The following is a 20,110-nucleotide window of genomic DNA, read 5'->3' on the forward strand; positions in this document are numbered from 1 at the left end:
TTATGTCTAATATAGACAATGACAATGATTGTGTTCTAATTTTCATTAATGTGTAACTCAATCACTATATCAGTAAGCGACTCTTTAGTATACTATTTGTTTTTATATTATCACTCTTTTGAGGAATTTCAGTTTTTATTTTTTTTTTTCAGGCAAAATATTTTTATGAAATGTCACATATCTCGATTTGACTATTTGTTTTTAGAAAACAGTTTGATTTTACTATTTTATTTGAATCAATTTGATATAAAAAAAATATGTGTATATTTTTTATTTAAAAATATCCTACAAATATTCATTCTATTCTTCTATGTTCAAATTTCTCTTTTTGAGAATTATTTTTAGCCATGTAACATAAATATTAAAAAACGGATTTTATAATTAGCTTCCCACTTTTTCAATATAAAATATGGAATTTTCTAGTTTAAAACTTAATTAGTTGATTAAAAATGTTGTAGCAGGAAGTAATAATGATAATGATCGAAATTTTATTGGTAAATTTGAATGGTTTAAAAAACATTTACTTGCTTGGTTAACTGTTTTCTCTCCACAGCCACGTGTTGTCGTGGGAACGTAAACACATGTTCTTAATTCTCAATTCATTAAAAATATGTGTATACTTAAAATTAACAAATTATGTTTTAGAATTTTAACTATTATAAGAATTGTTTTTAATTTTATAAAAGACATTTGTTTTGTTTTTAGGAGAAAGTTCATATATATCTTTTAAGTAATCATCTATTCTATTAAGTAATCATAGTTAACATAAAAAAATGTATTAGTGAATAATCGTTTTTCATAAGGCTTCATACATCAATGTGAATGAGATTAAAAACTTTTTTTTACAAATTCAAGTGTTATTATCTTTTTTCATTATTTTAATATTAGACAAATTGATTTTTAACTATAAAAATCCAAATCTTAATTTTCTTGAAAAATAATTCAAGAAAATTTAGTATAATCTATATGTTAAAAATGTTTTTATTTTGTTAGTATGTCTCTAAAGCAACCATTAATTATCTATATTATTTTCAAGATTATTGTACTTTTTACAAACATATATAATGTATTTTTTCATAATTTACATAAAATTCATATAAAACAACTAATTATTCTTAATATAATTAACTTGATGATTAATCCATATATTATATAAATTTTCTCTCATACGTAGATGCTAAAGAAACCCATAATTAAGCCCTTGAGTTATTTCGAAATTTAGACATCCTTCCCAAACTTTATTTAATATTCTTAAACACTAATTTAAAATATTAAATAAGACACATAAATACATACATTTTTTTTTTCAATGAAATGACAATAAACTGTTTTCCCCAAAAAATTGCATTCGTTAAGTTACCTAAATCGATTTTTTTTAAAAGAAGTTTTCAAATAGTTGAAAGAAAAAAATGCAATTGCAAGAAAATGTTTGAATTTGAGTTAGAAATTTGTTGGGTTTTTCATATTGGTGGTCGTACCTTTATATGGAAAAATCTTTAATAGAAGAAATTGGTCTATTAAGTTCCGGTAAAATTAAAAGAGAAATGAAAGTTAAGGGATCAAAATAAATAAAAAAATAAAAAAAGGTCACATCTTGTGAGATTATATAATATAACAGAAATGATTACTGAGATAGTTTTGAAAAAATAATAATTTGCGCTGAAAAAAAAAATGCTACGTCATTCCTTAAACATTTCATCTTTTAAATTCCTTTCCCTATCCTCCTAATAATAATATAATAGATTCTCTTTTCTATATGATTGTTCTTTTGTAAAATAACATTTTTATTTGATATCGAACAAACCCATTTACAAATCCACTACTAATCATAATAAGAATTAAAATTTATTTATTAATAAATAGTCTATATTTCTCAAATTAGGAATTTATGTTAATGAGAATTTTAAAAAATATTCATGAAAACCAATTCTATTAATCACTGTTAAAGTCATAATTTATAAAAACACATAAAAATTAAATTATAATTCTCTTCATTTTCTATCTAAATTATTCAATTTTAGGCTTTTCTTTCCTGTTTGACCGGGATTGAGTTGTGTTGAGAACAATATTGGTATATAGTCCCAATTTCGTATCAAATATTAATAAACACAAATAAATATTTAACCTCACTAATATACTATTTAAATTTTTAATATATTATACTATAAATAATACATAAAAAAAAATTAAGACGGAGATGGTAATGTTGGGCCTTATGGGTCCAGCCCAATTAGTCAATATAAAAACCAAATAAACCCTAATTTTGTTTCTCTCTCTACCACAATTTTCAGTGAGAGTTCTGTGAAGAGATCAAGAGAAACAGAGTGAAGAAAATACAGAAGAAGAAGAAAAGAAGAAGATACAGAGGAAGAAGAAGATATAGAGGAAGAAGAAGAGAAGGAGAACAGAGTATCACATTTTTTGTCTTGATTACCCTCATGTTCATTTCTCTCTTATTTGTAAAGGGAATTTCATGATTTCTCAAAGCTAGATTTGTTTGGGTTTGAATGAAATTAGTTTCTCTGTATGTATACATCAACTTTAGGTTTAAAGTTGAGAAGAACAATTGTATCAGTTTGTTACTGATTAGTGAAATCTGTTGGTTTTGCCCCGTGGTTTTTACCCTCCGTGTTGAAAGGGTTTTCCACGTAAATCTGGTGTTCTTTATTACTTTGCTGATTTGCTAGTATGATTTTGTTGACTTGTGAAATTAATCAGATCAATTGATTTCAATAGGAAAGTATTATTCAACTTGAAATTCCTAACAGGTAAGAGATGATAATGAAAACAAAATTATAAAATAAAATAGGATCGATTATGATTCTAACTATAAACCGGATAATGTTTTTTTTAGACAAAAGTGCTATACATTGATTATAGACGTTATTGATCATTTGGTATTATGAGTAAACATTAAAATTATGGAATTAGAATATTCTAATTCCAACTTTATATTATAATCATTTCAATTATATCATAATCATACAAACTATAGATAACTATAGATAAAAAGAACAGAATGATATGAAGAGAAAGGCATGCTGCTTAATTAAGTTGCTGATATTCAATGAACATAATCTAATTAATCATACAATTAGATTAGCAATGGATGCATAAGTTCCCACCACCCCGGCTAACAAACCAAACACAATTATCCCCCAAATGGCCAACTTGTCCAAGTAAGAAAAATAAGAAAACATCCTCAAGTAAAATAGGCAAGGCAGTAGAAATGAAGCTAAAACCACAAAGATTGATCCAACAATGGCCATCAACGACTCAAAATGCGGAAATAGGCACGCCACAATCACAGTGCTCATCAACAAAGCCAGTCTTATCAGCCACCTCACTCCTTTCTTCTTCTTGTAATAGTAATCCTCCTCCGATAACACCCTCTTCTCTATACCCTCTGCAACTGGGCTCATCATCAATGCATATCGGCTTACTGGAATCATCAATGTCGTGTAAATTGCAATCTCTCCGCTCACTGACTTTGTCGGAAGATTTAAGGTAATCTGAGATTCCACCTCATTTCCATACATTAGATACCCTGCTGTTGCCATTAACATGTACACAACAGCTGTAACCGTAAAACCAATCACCAACACCTTCCTCAACTGTCGAGGATTAGCCATTGATGAGTATATGGATGGGATGACAGGATGACCAGCAAAACAAACAATGTAAAGACTCAAAGCAGTTGGGATTCCATCCGCCTTCAACATTATTGATGACCCTTCAGCGTTGAAGCCAATACCATCAACCAAACCAACGCAAACTACGGAGAAGAGAATAATGAGGCAAGAAAATACCCCCGTGGCAGATACATAAGAAAGAATACTCAAGTGATCAGTCAAAAGCATGGATGGGAGAATGATTAAACCAGTCATCACTACAAATGATTGCATTCCTCCTCCTTCCATAAGTATAAGTGTCCCAATCTTGATAGTGAAGTTGGGGAATAGCTTGTGCAAATTGTCCCCTTCCAATATCAAGAGCCCTATAGCCACCATGTAGAGCTCCGAATTCATGACAATGGAAACAAAGGTTCTACCTTTTGTACCTGACAAATTGAACAAGGTTTAACTCTAGTATCCTAATAGTAATAGCTAGTATTTATCAAACCAAATTAACAATACCCAAAGCCCGCTCTGCAATGTCAAGATAGGTCCGGACAGAGGGATCCGAGTTCAAACACTCATTGAGAAGAAGGGCAGTGTAAAGGGTCATTCCACCCACAGCCAGAAACAGGAATAGGCTTAGCCATCCTCCACTTGACAGAGCATATGGAACTGTCAGGAGACCAATTCCTGATCAATTATATATACTTTAGTAAAATGATGATAAGTACTAGCTAGAGAGAAATAAAAGATGGAAATTAAATACCCAAAAGGGCATTAGTAGCATTGAAGCAGGCTTTGAGGAAGCTTGAGGAACCAGTAGTTTGATCAGTTGGAATGAGTGGAGTTCTCATGAGCTCCTCATGTTGATCATGGTTTTCCATTGTTTGATTGAAAGAATTGCAATTGGCTGCATAAAAAGATGACTTTTTTTTTTGTCATCATAGAAGTACTAAATTATTAAGGGCCTTGTTATTCCAAATTATTGATTTAGACAAACACAAAGAGACAATAGAATAGGATAGAGACAGGAGCTCAACAAGCAATCCTCAGCTATACAAGAGGATTTTTGAACAATGATTCCCATCTCTTTACAAGAGGCCGACAAATTAATTTGTTCAGTCAGATCTGCTTTATGTTGGTGCTGAAAAGCTTCTATAGTGCAATTATTAAATAATAATTATGAAGATCTTGCTTTTATGATTATTTAAAAATGATATTTCCAAATAAAAATATGAAACGATTATAAATATTCAAAATTTCAAAAATATAGTCCAAACTCCAAAAATATTAATCAAAATTCTAAAATATAAAATTTCAAAATTAAGGTACAAAATAATATAAATTGTTTGAACATTAAATATATTAATTTTTTTAAGTTTGTTTTTCAAACATAACTTATGTACTTATTTGTATGAAATATTTAAATTTAAAAATAATTAATATAAAAATATATGTTAAAAGAATATCTTAAATTTAACTTATGCATTAAGAAGTAGCTAGATACTCCAAAAAAAAATATTAGACATGTTTTATATTAGATATTATTATTATATATATTTAAATTATTTGGGTGAAAGTATAACAATAATTTATTAACTTATTTATAGCGAGAATTTATTAATTTTTTTTATTATAATATATTATTAATTTTATAAAATTATTTTTCTTCTCAATATATTATATATAATATATATAGTATCATTTTTATTCCTTCATATTATATATAAAATATATACTAATATTTTTTTTTACTTTTTATTATATATAATATATTAACAATTTTTTTATCTATTTCAATATTATATATAATATATTAACCTTTTTTATCTCCTTCAATATTATATAATATATTAATTATTATATTCTTATCTACTCATTTTTTTTCTATCATTAATCCAACCCTAATATAAATTAAAAATCATTATATATTAACCCTAATATAAATTAAAAATTAATATATATATATAATAATAATGTTTCTCTAATATAATTTCACGCTTAAATATATATATAATAGTGTTTCTTTATATTTATGGAAATCAAAGTTAAATAAAAATGAAAATGGATAGATTTTAATTTACCTGTATGCCTTGTAAATGAATGAGAGAAATATTTTAGATGGAAGATAATATAAAAAATTGAATAACATATTATCAATGAGTTAAAGAAATAGTGAAGACGAAAAAGAAGAATAAAATGAAATGGTGAAGAAAAATAAGAAGAAGATGAAGTGATAAACAAGAAGATGAAAGTGCGATGAAGAATAAGAAATTGTGAAGACAGAAGAGAAAGAAGAAAAAGAGAAGAAAAAATTGTGAGAAAGAAGAAAAAGAGACTAAGAAGTAAGAGTCATGTAGATTGATTAATACACTAGAAATTAGGGTTTTTGCTTTAGATAATATAATATAAGAATATGGATTGGGCCTATTATATGCTATTATTATATGGGCTTAGAAAAGTGAGAGAAAAGAAAATTAATTATTTTAAATATTAATATTAAATAAATAAATAAAATATATTATATTATTAGGTTCGAAAAAGTTCGACAAACCATCGAGCAAACATTATATGAGCTCGAGTTCGGCTCGAATATTAAACTAGTCGGCTCGAACTCGGTTCAAACTCGATTAAAGTCAAGCTCAAGTCGAGTTTTGATCGAGCGGCTCACCATAGTAGCTCATGAGCTACTAGAGCCCTAATTGAAGTAACATAAAGTTTATAAATTATGTGGAGTGTGTTGAAATAGATATTTAAAAATATTTTGGAGTTGGATATGTAAATTATGGGGAAGTATATATTATGAACTTATTTTACTTTAAAAAATTATATATATTTTAAGTAATAATGTATTAATTATTAACACGACATAATTAACTTAACTCTAAAACACATTAGTTTACGTGCTCTATCACTAAACTACTAGTCTTAGTAATATTATGAAATTATTTTAATAAAAAAAAATAGAATTATATATATTTTTAAATAATAATATATTATAAATAAAATTATATATAACAATTAAAATTATTAATCTTATTTAAAAAAATATATATTTTATTCTAAAATATTAGTAATTTGTTTCTTATTTATGTAATAGTAAATTAAATAAAATGTATTATATATATATAATTTTTAATTTAAAAATAAAATAAAAAAGTAAAATCTTTATTTAAAAAAATTATTCTAAATTATGATTGAGTTTAATCATTATAAATAAATTATATATATTAATTTTATTTAAATTTAAAATAAAATCATCAAAATATTTTATTATTTATTATTTTAAATAAAATTATTAAGTGAAAATATAAATATATATATATAAATAATAATTTTTAGAAAAACTAATATAGTGGTTAGTGTTCTCCATATATATATATATATATATATATATATATATATATACATATATATATATATATATATATAGTCATGTTTGCCAAGTATAAGGAGAATTTATTTATTATTTTCGGTCCGTTTTTATTTTAAAGAATTGTTTTAATACAATTCTCGTCCTCGTTCAATTTAGGGGAATCATCACGGACAACGTCTATAAAATATTTTTAAAAAATAAAAAAATTATATAAATCAATTTTTAATATAATATATATTATAATATATTAAAATTTTATATTATTATAAAAAAATAAACTTACAATTTTTATAAAATATAATAAATATATATATATATTAATACTTTTATATATTTAATAGTGTTTATAATGTTCGAGATAAAATCGGGGTAAAATTAGGGCGGGGACACAAATATCATTTTCGCCCCATTCCCGTTCTATTTCGGGGGAAATCCGTCCTAAACGATGTAATTCCGTTCGGTTACTGCAGGACGGTTTCAAATTATCATCCTTAACTGTGGCAATAATAAATATGAACTTGGTTCACTATACAATATAAAATAAATGTTTTATATAACTAAAGTTTAAAAAATACCATTTCGGCGATTTATTTTGTTTTGTATAAATAAAATGAATAAATCTTGGGTTTTTACTTTTGAGAAGATTTTCACCAGTTAAAAGATAAATGATTTCAGGACAATGAGCGCATAAATTGAATTTAGACATATATTATTATTATTATTATTATTATTTTCTTATTTTTTCTCTCATACACATGTGACAGGTCGTGTAAGATTTGTACCTTTGTTTTCATTAAAAGTTTGTTGGATAGTAAAATATAGTGTTCATATGTCATACTCGAACCCACATTTTTAAAACAGTTTATTATAATCAAATTCGGTTAGAGATGTACAAATTAAAATTTCACAAATTTATGAATATTAAAATAATTATTTTAAATAAATAAATTCAAAATAATCAAAATTAAGGCCAACCCAAATTTTAACAATTAATTGGATTAATTAAATTTTAATTAATTAAAACAAAATCTAAGAAAAATAACATAAAATAATTTGAGATAGATTTTGTATTCATTTTATCCAAAATTAATTTTAAGGACTCAAATAAATTAAATAAATGCTATATCAATTTAAATATCAAATTAATTATTTATAAAGCCCTAAAAATATACTTAAAAAATTAAAATAAATAGAAAAAATAAATATTTGTGTCCATTTAAATATTGTGTATATTTTGTACGTTAAAAATAAAGTGAAATGGATGGAGTAAAGAAAATTTAATTTTAAACAAGCTCCAAGGTTGGAAAAGGGTCTTGATCTAGTACAATCGATAATAAGAGAAACAGCTACAGCAAACCACATAGTATGAGCGCCTAAATTTCATTCAACGCACGACAACAAGTTGCGTCGCCCACTACAACAAAAGGAAGACGCTTACACGCAACACATGATCAACTAACACGTGCATCAATGTTGTTAGCTCGAACGCGGACAAAACTCCCAAACACAACGGACCGTTGATGGAACGATGCGCCCAGACGCGTGTTCACACTTTGGCTCAAAATGACGACGTTTCAGCGTCGGATTGTCATCTTCCTCACAAAGAACATGATGAACATCGACCGAAACTTTTGATTTTTCAAAAGTAGAACACGACCGATACTCAACAAAATCCGATGATTCAAAGGCTGAAATGATCACCCTAACACCCTAATATAATGATAATTTTGCCTACAATCATAGGGGAGATGATGCCCTAATTGGATGAGAACGATCGAATATAGACAAAAGTCATTAATGACATTTTGTTTGAAGTTCGATCCACTCATCATCCTGTCGACCTTGGTTTGCTATAAATAATTCTCCTCGGGCAAAATGAAGGCAAGGATCATTCACAACTCCGACTCTCCAATCCAAACTTCACAGAATCCACCACTAAAATTTTCTCATTGAAAATTTTAAAAAATTTAAATACATATTTTTATTATTTTATATATTTATTATATTTTATAAATTTAATATATATAATAGTAATAGTTTTAAAATATTAGTACCAAATGAAAAAAAAAGTTTAATATATTAGTATTTTATTTTAAATATTTATTAAATAATTAATTTAAAAATATGATTTTACTTAATAATTTTTATTAAAAAATATCTATTTATAAAATAATAATATTAATAATATTAAAAAAAATATAAAAAAATTAAATATTAATATTAATTCTTTTAAATATTAATATTGAACCTTTTTTTTCAAAAAAAAAAAGAAAATAGTTTAGAACATTCTTTTACCTAACATTCTTATCACTTCTACTAGATAGGGGTGTTCAATATTTGGTCTGAACCGAATATCCGACCGAATTCGAATTCACCAAAATCGAATAAACCGAATTCGAATTATATTTTCGGTTTTCGAATCAAATTTTAAACCGATTCGAATTCAAATACGGTTTTCGGTTTGCTTTTCGAATTTATGTTTCAACTAGAAAACCAAACCGAAAACCGAATTCATTTTTATTATTTATTTTTATTATATATTATATAACTTATTACATATATATTATATAATAAATTATTATGAGCCTTCTATTAAATCCCTACATTAAATCCATAATCCCTCGTTCATTTTCCCCTTTCTCTAGTTGTTCACACCTCTCAACCGCCATATATTGTCGTCGTCGATACTGTTTTTTTTGTCGTTCAATTGTCGAATATATATTGGTGTTAGTCACTAAGCTAAGTTTGCATTTTCTAATTTTTTATAATTTAAGTAGATAAGATCTCTTTAACAACTTATTTATTTTGTTAACTCTTTTAAAAAAAATTATCTTATGGGGTAGGTGATGTATATTTGATCTAAAACGAATATCCGACTCAATTCGAACCGAATTTGAATTCACCGAATTCGAATAAACCGAATTCGAATTTATTCAAATCGGTTTGGTTTTCGATTTTGCTTAAAAAAATAAAAATTCGAAGAACCCGAACCGAAAACTCGAATAACCCGAAAACCGAACCGATGAACCTTTCCTCTTGGCGGAAATTATTTTCATTTCAGCAAAATAAAAACATCTCATTAACAGAAATTTAACCACCAATAACATTTTTTCTCAATTTAGCCTCTCATTTTTATTAATATGTTAACCTCATTTCGAAACATTTTTCAACCAACCATCTATCAACACTACTAACATTTTTTATTTTCACTGAAAATCAACAATCTCGTCTCATTGAACGAAGTTTATCCTCACTTCGGTCGATGAACCATTTAATTCATATATTCTTAACTACTAATATCTTTGGTTCTCCCATAGAAATTTTATTATTAACTAGCATTTAGCCCGTGCATTTGCACGAGTAATAATATAAAAACCGTGAAAAAAAATTACGGATAACATTTTTTATTTTATTTTTAACCGTTTTAAGTTTATGGGTGAGTCAATCCACAATCCGACACAAGTATTCATTTACTCAACATCATTATATATTAGTTAGTTAAAAAGTTGAACTTATATTAATATTAAAACGTCCCGCGTTTATCAAATTTGGTGTTGAATTTAAAATATAAAGTCTTTGTAGCCTAGTTGGTTAAAGAGTTGTACTTGTTTTGTTAGGTTGCAAGTTCGAAACATACCTCTAGCATTTTTAATTTTATTTTTAACCGTTTTAAATTTAAAAACGGGTCAACCCACAATCCGACCCAAGTATCCAAATTAACCACAGCTCTCGACCCGGCAATCCGGACACTTTAAAAATTAAGCATCATTATATATATATAGAGATTTTATGGCCCAAGTTTGGTCAACCAATAATTTTATCATATTTTTTCACCAATTCAATCGATTTCTTATTTCTTCACCTCACTTTCACTTTCACTTCAGTCAAATCAACAATCTTATTCATATAATTTTTTATAAAAAAATCTCTCATATTAATAATTTCAATTAATTTTTTCTTATTTATTTAAATAAATTCATAATATTAAAATCTATAAATTAAATTTATTTATCCCGTGAAGTAAAAAAAAGTGAAAAAAGTATACAAAAATTAAACTATAAATAAATATAAACTTATTTATTATATATATATTAAAATACATCATACAAAAAATATTTATTTTATAATTAAATATAAAATTAATTATATAAAATATATTTAAAAAATATATTTTTTTCATTATATAATAAAATATAATTTATTCATATTAACACAAAAAAAAAATAAATTAAAAATTATTTAATTAACAATGTTCAAAATCAGTTTATAATTTATATGTATTAAATATAAATTTTGATTTTCTTTTTATTAAAATCACTTTGTTAATATTTTATATTTATTAAAAAAAAACTTTATATAATTGTGTTTTTTAAAATAAATATAATATAATTTTTTAATAACATTTATTTTTTTTGAATGAACGCTCAAGTAGAATATTATATATATATGATTATATTTTAGGAATATATAAAACAATAGATATTCCTATTCGTCGCTATATATATATATATATGGTAATTTCTAATAATTAACAATTAAACACAGTATTCTTGAATTCCAAGTTCCCTCGATCAATCAAAAATTACTTACTCAGGTGAATGATGATGTCTTCTCATCTCTTCCAACTTTCCACGCTGTCTCTCTTTCCCGAAGAAGCCGGAGATGTCATGAAGAAGAAGAAACGTTTGATCGGAGGAGAAGACGACGACTTGAACATGCCCAGAGACGACAGTACTAATGATCAAAGGCCAATGAAAAAGGCGAAAATACTCAGTCTTGTCTGTTGGGAGGAGCAAACATCTACTATCAAATCATCAATTCAGTTACTTCCCCTGTTAGACAAGATGTCACAAACCATGGCCATGGGGATTCTTCATGAACAACAACAACAAGACCCTCATCTGGAGGAGGAGGAAGTCTCGACATTGCTCAAGTTATCAACTAGCTTCAGTAGCGACACAATTACCAAAGAAGAAGAGAATGTAGATGGTAATCATCATCATCCATGGACAATTACCAAGAAGCTTTACAAGAGCGATGTGGACAGTTCGTCTCGCCTGCTTCTTAAGAAGAAGGAGATCGAAAGTCACGTTATCCCCTACTTGAAAGAAGAAGAGGTAAAGTCTTTAATGTTCGGGTCTCCTGAGGGGATAAGGATCGGAATACTCGATGTGCAAAAACAGCAAGGCTTTACCCTCACTTTGAAGAAGTGGAAGACGGGAAGCTTCGTTTTCACCAGCAACTGGCGGAAGGATTTTGTCAAGCGCAGGGGATTGCTTCATCGTGATGAGATTGGGCTCTATTTTGACCAAAACAATCGCAGACTCTGCTTTGGTGTCCTCCACAGAGCACCTCCACACGCTCTTCCTGCATGGCCGATCGAGAAGAAGAAGAATCGCCGTCGCCAAAAGAGAGAAGAATCATAAAACTAATTCCACTTAATGTAACACTTGGAAAATATTCTTAGTAATCATAAACTAATGTAACAGTTGAATATTCTTATTAGTATTTCCATTTCCATATATATATATAATATCAACTTGTTTGTTTACTACTCTCATCACTTTTTGTTCTTTAGTTCGTCATTCAATATCTTAGAATCAACAACTATGCATGGCAGTACCTACTGGGCCCAAACCCATAAATTTGCAATGTCTATAAACAACTCAAAATCCTCTCAAACATACATTTATTAATAACTAACTAACATTTATATTGGTGAAAGAATCCCTTGTTCACAAAGTAATGGTTTTCAATTCTTGCAAATGCCTGCAAAGATTGCATGAAAAGTTTGAGTCGATTAAAAGTAAAGGGGGTGACTGAGAGACTGCATATCAAATACAACTGACCAGGGAAAATTCATCATCATCTCCTCTCTTAATAGTCTCTTCATTGGGAAGGAGATGAGCAGTCAACATCTCCCACTTTGTCCATTCTCTGGCAGCTCCATACTGAAAAGGCAATATAGTTAAATGTGAACCTGCATTTTTTTTTTTATTATGAATTCACTAGGTATACTTGTTAACTGCTTAAAATAAGTAAAGATTGGACAGAGCAAAAACAACAGAATTGAAGAACTTCCTTATTAACTAAAATCCATGTAACTGATTAATTACTAATATAATATCAGATTCCATATAGCCAGATAATTACATATATAATATTCCATCTCTCCCAATACCCTAACATCCATCTTTAGAGTTTAAACCCAAAACTAATATAATGTATTAGTTGGTGACAAACCCAAATATATTCATGCCATGGATTCTTGGGAATCTCAATTAGTGCACATATCTTCATAGATAAATAAAAGCTCTTTCGTCACTAATGAACTTAATAAGAAATTCTTACTTGTGTTTCCTTGTTCTCAGAGTTTAATCTTTTCCAGTAGGCATTAATGAAACTCCCCCTTTCATTTTCTGGGATGTGGTCTCTAAAGGGCTCCCAAGCTGCATTGATATAGAGAAAGATCATTCACTAGAATTTTCTCAGGAAAATTTGAGATACAGTACTAATATTTCACACAACTCAAATATGGGTTTTGTTTCATTGACTCAGATTTCCTTTTCTTCATTCCATTTACAATTTTTTGCACCATCCATAACATGAACTTAACAATATTTTTGATTACGCAAACTATACAAATGAAATACAAAAAACAAAAAATATACTACTCAGGCGCTGCAGCTAGCTTATGCATAGAAGATGCTGTTGTTCAGGGCTAATGAGGATAACTAAATAAATTTCAAATTTGATGGGCAAATATTACTATTTCAGTTAACATAGAAAACTATTTAAATAAGCTAGCAATGACTCAAATTGATTTTGCTTCTTAGTTGACTGACTAGCTATGAAAAATGAAATCAAATATGTAGCTACAGGTAGGAGAGATGAGAACACTGAACACACCATCAGGAAATATAGCAAGCAGCTCCACCCTCATAAAACCAATCATGAGAGCTGTCTGATAACTTCTACTAACTCTTAATTAATGGAAATCAGGTACAATTTCAAAAGATTATGCGATCAAAAAATGCGTATTAATCTGCCATCGAAAGAGAAATCAGCTGATAGTACTAAATGATGGACCTATTTATAGTATCCACATGGATGAAATTGAGGAATTGTGCAGCTAGACCTTTGAGAATCTCCATCAATCATATGTATTTACTAAAGTGGAAATCAAGCATGCATACATAAACTTCTCAATAGACATTGGCGAAGTGGGTGTTGGTTCAAACATTGTTAGAGCTACTCACATGACCAGATCTGGATTCCCAGACTGTTCCCAATAGATAGTATGAATGTACATCAGAGACCTTCAAAACTCCAGTACTATATGGTTCTATATCTGGATACAGACTCTTACTTAAGACACTTGACTCCATAGATACCAAATCCAGATGTTTCTCATTCTTGGAATCAACTTTCTGAGCCCGCAATGTCAAGCTGTAAACTTCTTCTACCTGTGGTGAATTTTCCATTTCAAATATCAGTTCGTGAGACTTCATACAAGTATGAACAAGCTTACCGACTAATATGGTTAAAGAAATGCATAGAGGATTTGGACACTGACTTTAATTAAGTAATTACAACTCTTCACAATATAATAAAATTATTTTAATAAAGAAGAAAAGTAGAATTTTATGTATTTTATAAATAAAATTATATATAACTATTAAAATTTTTAATCTTATTTAAAAATTAAAATATTTTATTTTAAAACATTATTACTTTGTTTCTTATTTAATAGTTATTTTAAATCAAATGTACTATATGGTAGTGTTTGGTATGCGGTACTATTTAAGTAGATATTAAATTGTAAAGGGTATAAATTGTAAGAAGGTATTATAACCTATAAATTATATAGGTTGTTAGTGTTTGGTTGAGAGTATAAAATAAGTATAAATTATATAATTTTTTTATTATTTTGTGTTTGGTTAATGGTATAAAAATGTAATAAGAAGTGTAAAAGAATATTTTATTTTTATATTTATATAAATTATTTTTAATTATTATTTATCTTATAGGTAGTTTGTATTATTAATCATATTAAAATTAATATATTTATTTTATAGGTAGTTTATATTATTAATTATATTGAAATTAATACAAAAAATATATAATTATTAAATAAATGTATTTTTTAAATAATAGATATTATTATATGATTTACATTATTTTATATATAATTTCTTGTAATTTAACCTTTATAATAATATAAATATTTATAAATGAATAATATTATCTACGGTATATAAACAAGTAAAATAATAGGTAATATTTTTTTTTTAGAAGAGGTGGGAGAAGATGAATAGAAGACGAAAGAAATGAAGAAAAAGGATAAAGAAGAAATGAGTTTTATAAAAACATAAATATAAAAAAAATATACAAGGATAATAATGGAATGTAATTTTAATAAAGGTTTGTAACTGGTTAAACCAATTACAATTTTATACTTTATTTACAGGATAAATTATACCTCATAAGTTACTGTAGATACGAAGTTATCCAACCAAACAATTAATGAATTTGACTGTACAGTGTTATATTGCAGTGTATATATATTAGAATTTTAATTTTAAAATAAAAATAAAAAAGTAAAATCTTTATTTAAAAATATTTTATTTTAAATTATAAATAAATTATATATAAAAATTAAAATTATTAATTTTGTTAAAATTTAAAACATAAACATTTTATTAAAAAAATACAAGATACGTTCAAACAAACAACATCTTTTAACACTAAAAAATATAAAATCTTGGCATTGATTGTGTGGAGTTTAGATGGATTGTATATCTACTCAAGATTTAAGAGTTAAAACTAAGTTTTCAGATTTCATTATGATAAGACAATAAAATTGCAATTTAAATTACTTAGCAAACAAAATATTTGAATATAGATTGTTATAGTGTCCAATACAAATTCATACATGTCTATTAAAAAAATTAACTAGCAAATATATTCAAAATGGCACTTGAATACATTTAGTTTCAAAATCTACTTGTCAAAGTGAACTTGAGAAATTTTCATCTTGTAATGTAGAGTTTGTACATAATTTTGTCTAGAAATTAAGTTGGAAGATGCATTTGTATGTCCATTTGTTGAGGGCATATTTAAACACGTCATATTAGTTAGCGATGTTATTAATTCGTGTATACGCGTAAAATGAGTCGTATAAATAAGTCACCTTCGAAATGTAAAACGCGTTCCGAGTCATAGTGAGAACCCCAAAATTAAACCCTAGACCACCTCCACATATCGGGTTCTTCATCATCTTCATCTTTTGTTGATCGATTCTCATATTAACCCGAGGAATCAAAATGATTTTAAAACAACGTTTGAATGGATATCAAGAAACCAAGTGTATGATTAACTCACATTCAGAAGATATGTGCACATTTGGGAAGTGATCAGTGAGGTCATGCTATAAGGTAATTCATGCTCAGAATTGAAGTTATTTTTCACATTGATTGTTCTCCAAACACTTCAAATTATCAATATGGAGTCTTGATAAGGATTTTGCCTCTTCTTTTTATTTTTAATTGTTTTGTATTCTTTTTTCCTATGATTTTATCATAATTTACACAAACTATCCTTTACATAAACTTTTTTTTAAAAAAAAAAAATACATTCATTTTAGATTATTTATAATTTTTTATAAGCAATCAAGTCACGGCAACCTTTATAAAAATGATCTTGTACAACATCAAATAAATTAAAATAAACACATCAAACATTGGCCAAACATTCTTCAAATTAAATTATCATTTACACACTTGGTTTTATAATACTTTATTATTTCACTTAGATTATAATTTTATAAAGAAATTATTTTAATTAATAACAATAATTTGTTTACTATTTTTGTCATTTCTTAAAAAATAATAAAAATGGTAAAAATGTAAATAATTAAGAATTTGAAAGCAGAAAATTTACTGGGAATGGTATAATATATTATAAAGATATTTTACTTTCCAGTCCTAATTAATTTTCTTTTGAAAATTCAACACATATTTAGAATTAGATTTAAATACTTAATCTATACACTATAATTATTAAACATTTATATATATTCACATTTATATTGTCAAAATCTTTGAATATTTAGAACAAAACATTTTTAAAGTCTCTTAATTAAGTAACTAAATTCAAGACAAAGAAACCTACTGCTATTGCCTGAATTTTAATTTGTTTCTATAACTTGATTTAAAAATTAAGTTTAATTCTTTTATTTATTGAAAATAATTGAGATTGATTCAATTGATACAATTTAAAATTCTTTAACTAATTACAAACCAAAAATAAATCTAATTATTAAATAACCCAAAATTCAATTCTACACAAATTTCTCAAATATCATGAAACCAACGTTCAAATACCACCAACTATTATATAACCCAATTTCCTAAATAATCTTTAAAAAATATGTAAGTAATTTAGAAAATAAAAATAAAAACCTTAATATCTTCTTTCCATTTCTCTATATTGAAATAATATTATATTTGAATAAACTTATAAGAGAAATATCACTTCTTAAAACAAAATTTATCATGAACATGTTTAATTAAAACCAAGAATTATTATCAACTCCTTAGTCTTTATCCATTGTTCATATTTTCTAAAATTAATTAAAAAAAACTTGTTTATCATTTGTGAATTTGTATTTAGATTCAAGTTCAAAATACAAAACAATTCAAAACATAGAAATTAGTAAGACAATACATGTAACTAAAACACAATTCAAAATCTTTAAAATTATATTAAAAAACATTCATCAATCAATACAAAAAAAAAAAAAAAACATAAAAAAATGACCCGAAACTGTCTTCAAAAATACCCACTAGGGCCACCACGGAAATAACCGGAGTTCCTCCCCATAGCAGGATTCGGACCACCAAAAGTAGGTGGCTGAGGACCACGGTTGAAATTGAAGCCCCCATTGGAGCTACCTTCGCCACCATTATTATTAATGGAGCTAGTTGCCGCTAGCAAGTGTAGCGGGTTGGAAGCCTCGGACATGTGTTGGGCAATCATGGCCTTCACATTCTCAAGAGAACCCTTGAGCTGCTCGAGTTGAGCATAGCTCATCTCCTCAATGGAACGCTCCCACCATCTTTGCTCCCTTCCAGCACGCAAGGCTTGGGTAATGGCCTCCCCACGCCTTTTCTCTGCCTCCAGCTGTTCCTGAACCTCCATTAGTCGAGCATTCAGGTCCCGGATGTTAGTCTGCCTGTGAGCCTCCACAAGCTGTTGAGTCTCGTGGGAAAGTCCCATCGAGGAGGAGGATGGACCATGAGTCCCCATAAATCGAGCAACCAATTCCTCGACGCTCGGGTGACCAAAAGAGAATACCTTCTTCCCCGGAGAGAAGACAATCACCAACATCTCAGCACCACATAGTGTGGTAAGTTCGCTGGATTTCTTAAACAATCCAGTCCTTCTCTTGGAGAAGGTCACTTGAAGGTTACTCTCGTTCTGCATTTTAGCCATGGTGATTCTTTGGCGTCCCTTGCTAGTCCTCACCATAGCTAGAGCTAGTTAATTACAAATTAATCTCGAGAGTTTAGATGAAATATGAAAAGTGTAGATGTGTGTATGCATGGATTAGAGAGGGCCTATTTATACAATTAAATTAAAGATTGGCGCGCTCCTATGCCAATCAAAAATATCTAATCTAGTGGATGTAAAATGCTCCACATGGACCAGCTATTTTTTTAAATCTTTTTATTTTACAAAATCTATGTATTAAATTTTTTACTTTCTTTTTGCATATTTTTTTCTTATATTGCAAAAATTTTTACTTATATTGTCTATTTTTATTACGAAAATCTTAATAATATTTTCTTTCCATCACTTGTTTAAGATTAAATAAATATTAAAGATGTTACTTAAAAAATATCATTTTCATTTAGTGAATAATTTGTTGAATATGTATTATATTTTTACTTTTACTCAGTTTTAAATTAGAGAATTGGTAAAACTATAATAATGTAATAGTTTTATCTATTTTACCTCCATATTTAAATTAAATAAATATTTATCATTATCATGTTAAATATTAAGAATTACTAGATATTTTTTAAAACCAGACCTACAAGAAATTTTTTTAGAGTTATGCAATTAATTTAATAGGTGTATTAATTATATTATAAGATTTAGTTTGTGTTTAGTGCTCAAATTTTTTAACTTATGTTGTGTAAAAGATCTAAATTGTGAGGAGAGAATAGTCAATTGAAATTATATAGATTAATTTATAATTTGGTTTAACATATAAGATAAATAATGAAACTATATTTATATTATAATTTTGTATGTAATAAAATATAATATATAATAAATATTATTTTGTCATCTACATATGAATTGATTGCTCAAACTTGTCCAGTATAAAAATGTAGAAGAATTAGTAGTAATGCGGTTAATCAAAAAACTTACCCTAAGTTCAGACTCTGGCCAAGCCTTGTGAAGATCCCATGCTGACATCATGGGACAACACACATCGTACCTTCCCTAGAAAAAAAGAAAAGAAAATGAAATGAGATCATTCATTAATCAGGTCAGCTAGATTTCTTGGGTAAACTATACAAATTTTGAAAAAAAGAAAGAAGTGCATATATACATACATACATGTACAATTATTGTATGAATATGTCTTTATCTTATCAATATTATCCAGCAGATGTGAATCACAAGGAAAGAATCCCTTGTTCACAAAGTAATGGTTTTCAATTCTTGCAAATGCCTGCAAAGATTGCATGAAAAGTTCGGGTCGATTAAAAGTAAAAGGGGGTGATTGAGTGACTGCATATCAAATACAACTGACCCGGGAAAATTCATCATCATCTCCTCTCTTAATATTCTCTTCATTGGGAAGGAGATGAGCATTCATCATTTCCCACTTTGTCCATTCTTTGGCAGTTCCAAACTGAAAAGGAAATATAGTTAAATGTGAATTAATATGGTATCAAAACCTGCATTTTTTATTATGAATTCACTAGATATGCTTGTTAACTGCTTTAAATAAGTAAAATCTCATGCAACTTTGGTTTATTCCTATTATTCTAAGAACAAGTGCACATCAGTAAATACCTCATACAACATGAATTTGCAA

The 20,110-nt window shown here is 27.2% G+C and overlaps 2 protein-coding genes across 3 annotated transcripts; both read right to left on the bottom strand.

Annotated features, from left to right (window-relative positions):
• Nucleotides 1-3,027: 3,027 nt before the first annotated feature.
• LOC124927562 (amino acid transporter AVT1I-like) lies at nt 3,028-4,522 on the bottom strand. Of its 2 annotated transcripts, none has more exons than XM_047468002.1 (3): nt 4,384-4,522; nt 4,137-4,289; nt 3,028-4,060 (listed from the first exon to the last, which is right to left on the bottom strand). In XM_047468002.1, exons 1-3 carry the CDS (start codon nt 4,499-4,501, stop codon nt 3,087-3,089), a joined length of 1,245 nt encoding a protein of 414 aa, XP_047323958.1. In that variant the 5' UTR covers nt 4,502-4,522; the 3' UTR covers nt 3,028-3,086. The 2 variants fall into 2 exon arrangements, with proteins under 2 accessions (XP_047323958.1, XP_047323957.1); XM_047468001.1 differs by having other exon boundaries at nt 4,137-4,307.
• A 13,304-nt stretch (nt 4,523-17,826) lies between these two features.
• On the bottom strand, nt 17,827-18,525 carry LOC124924950 (agamous-like MADS-box protein AGL62). The gene has a single exon (XM_047464931.1). It carries the CDS (start codon nt 18,523-18,525, stop codon nt 17,827-17,829), a length of 699 nt encoding a protein of 232 aa, XP_047320887.1.
• Nucleotides 18,526-20,110: the final 1,585 nt, after the last annotated feature.

The sequence above is a fragment of the Impatiens glandulifera genome, chromosome 2 (assembly GCF_907164915.1).
Source record: "Impatiens glandulifera chromosome 2, dImpGla2.1, whole genome shotgun sequence".
In the NCBI taxonomy this organism is placed as follows: domain Eukaryota; kingdom Viridiplantae; phylum Streptophyta; class Magnoliopsida; order Ericales; family Balsaminaceae; genus Impatiens; species Impatiens glandulifera.

Bases quoted from the DNA above. Each gene is read 5' to 3' on its own strand.
- LOC124927562 (XM_047468001.1), bottom strand. From the start codon at position 4,501: ATGGAAAACCATGATCAACATGAGGAGCTCATGAGAACTCCACTCATT. The intron at 4,308-4,383 runs GTATTTAATTTC...ATAATTGATCAG, and splicing joins TGCTACTAATGCCCTTTTGG to GAATTGGTCTCCTGACAGTT. The intron at 4,061-4,136 runs GTATTGTTAATT...TCAATTTGTCAG, and splicing joins CATTGCAGAGCGGGCTTTGG to GTACAAAAGGTAGAACCTTT.
- LOC124924950 (XM_047464931.1), bottom strand. From the start codon at position 18,525: ATGGTGAGGACTAGCAAGGGACGCCAAAGAATCACCATGGCTAAAATG.